Consider the following 2451-nt stretch of genomic DNA (forward strand, 5'->3'; position numbering starts at 1 on the left):
ATGTGAAAGGAGAATGTAAGTGTGTGAAAGCAAACATATATGTATGTGAAAGGAGAATGAAAGTGTGTGAAAGCAAGAATATATGTATTAGAAAGGAGAATGTAAGTGTGTGAGAGTGCCAGAATGAATTATGGCTTGTACGGCCCCTCATAGGAAGGCGTTGCCCTTCTAACATAGAGTACATTGTTGCGCTTTTGTGTGTGCACTTCCTGTTTAGCAACTTTTATTCTTAAATTACCTCTGCCCTGACAGAAGGGGAACAAAACACACTTAATTTCTTCATTGGCTCCCTGAATGCTGGATAGATGGATTCATGTAAGATTTTTTTTTTTTTTTTTTTTTTTTTTAGAAATTGGTGAACGTAAGATTCTTCCTATAAAAAGTGTTACTCCAAAAGTTTGAATGGTAGCAATTTTTTTAAATAGGTTTTGCACTGAAATTCTGTGCTGCAGCTATAAATTCACCTTAATCTTTACATATAGAGAAAACTGTTTTTACTGTACAAGAACTGCAGACAAACATCATAAAATCTATGCTCCATAGTCTGAGCTGTAAGCAGGAGCACATTAGCGATCTGTGATCCAGGAGTCCTGCTGTAAGTGACAGCCGAGCGTGGCACCTCATGGCGGGACGTCTGCTGGGATGGAACATGCTAACCAGGCTGAGTTTTTGATGGATGTGGCTGGGCTGACACGCGGTGGAGGAGGAAGACTGTGAGAGTTAGTGGTGGATGAAGGTGGGGAGCAGAACCTGACTGCACTCCAGAAAAGCACTCAGCGTGACAGCAGAAGTTCTGCTCTGCTGACGTTCAGATTAGAGCAGCAGGAAGCCAGACCTTATCACGGCGCTCTTAATTGAATCCGAATAGTGAGTCCACATCTAAGCAGTTGAATATCTTGTGGTGTTTGTCGCATCCCTTCTGAGAGAAATGTGAATAAAGTACAGAGGATGCACTCTTAAAGGAATCGTTCACCCTAAAAATTTTAATTACCTGAAAATGTAATCACCCTCAGGTCATCCAAAATATAGATGCCACCTATGTTCTTCATCAGAACAGATCTGGAGAAATTTTGCATTATCACTTGCTCGCCAGTGGATCCTCTGCAGTGAATGGGTGCCGTCAGAATGAGATTCTGATTAAAAACATCACAATAATTCACATGTAATCTTGTTAATTAATTATAATGTCTTGTGAAGCAAAAAGTTGCATGTTTGAAAGAAACAAATCCATCATTGAGAGTCATTAATTAATGTCGTTCCTAACCTGTAAGACCTTCGTTCATTTTCGGAACACAAATTAAGATATTATTAGATATATTACAATTTAGATATTTTTGATGAAATCCAAGAGCTTTCTGACCCTGCATATACAGCAACACAACTACCATGTTGAAGGCCCAGAAAGGTAGTAAAGACATCATAAAATAGTCCATGTGACATCAGGGGTTCAACCATAATTTATTATTAATGACAGAATTTTAATTTTTGGGTGAAAATTGATCATAAAAATAGAATGTTTGCACACCTCGGCTCCAAAAATACAAAAATGTATGTATTATGTCAAATGTATCTATGTGATAGTCTGTTTGAACATTTTTGTATTTTTTGGAGCCTAGGTGTGCCGACTTTTTTCTATTTTTCTAAAACAATGGAATTCGGAAACAATGGTTTTGAAGTTATTAAAAACATGCAGCTTTTCAATTTGCGAAATGTTAACTGATGAACTGGAGTCATGTCATGTCATACTTGTGGATTATTGTGATGTTTTTATCAGCTGTTTGAACTCTCATTCTGACGGCACCCATTCACTGCAGTGTTTCTGTGAAATTTCTGCAAATCTGTTCTGTAAATTTTAAGCAAATTTAAATTTTTAGGTGAACACTGTTGACTTTTTATCTGCGCTGGTTTGGGCTTGGGTCTTATTATGAGCTGTCTGTCCTGTGCAAATATAAATTAATGAGCTATTTGGCAGTTACACCGATGTCAGTTCACATTTATATGGATGTGAAAAGATTGATTTAGAAATTCAGAACTGTTTTGTCCTTTCTTGGCAATGCAGGAAATGGATCTTTTAGTAAAGCATGATTCAGTGAGTTATGTTGATGGTGTGCTGAACGCTGCAGCAGTGGGAGTGCGGGTGGAACGGGGCGCTCGCATTCTCGCCTCGTGCCAGATTGCAGCTCCTCCAGACTGCTAGAGCCTCCGCTGGGATCTTCCTTATTATCCATCTCCATCTATGCTCTCTCACTGCTGCTGTGTGGGAGTCATACAAACGGCATACCAACTACAACTTCAGCAAATTGTGTTCAAAACCAACACCCCTGAATCTTTAAGCACAGGGAGAGAATGAACACATATCTCCCTCATGAACATTCTCCTGTTCACACAGTTACAGTTGTTTGCAAAATTAAGAAAAGAAAACACCTCTGAAAATGGCGTTAGGTTTATGCT

General features: G+C 38.8%; 1 protein-coding gene across 1 annotated transcript in view; it reads right to left on the reverse strand.

Annotated features, from left to right (window-relative positions):
- Window positions 1–2234, reverse strand: part of LOC107601751 (plexin-B1-like) — a 16905-nt gene extending 14671 nt beyond the window's left edge. The window contains exons 1-2 of the mRNA XM_016294037.1: window positions 2164–2234; window positions 239–245 (exon numbers count right to left, since the gene is read on the reverse strand). Of these exons, the coding sequence (XP_016149523.1) occupies window positions 239–245; window positions 2164–2234 (78 nt within the window). The remainder of the gene's footprint in view (window positions 1–238; window positions 246–2163) is intronic.
- Window positions 2235–2451: the final 217 nt, after the last annotated feature.

Source organism: Sinocyclocheilus grahami, unplaced genomic scaffold (assembly GCF_001515645.1).
Source record: "Sinocyclocheilus grahami isolate Dianchi unplaced genomic scaffold, SAMN03320097.WGS_v1.1 scaffold312.1, whole genome shotgun sequence".
In the NCBI taxonomy this organism is placed as follows: Eukaryota; Metazoa; Chordata; class Actinopteri; order Cypriniformes; family Cyprinidae; genus Sinocyclocheilus; species Sinocyclocheilus grahami.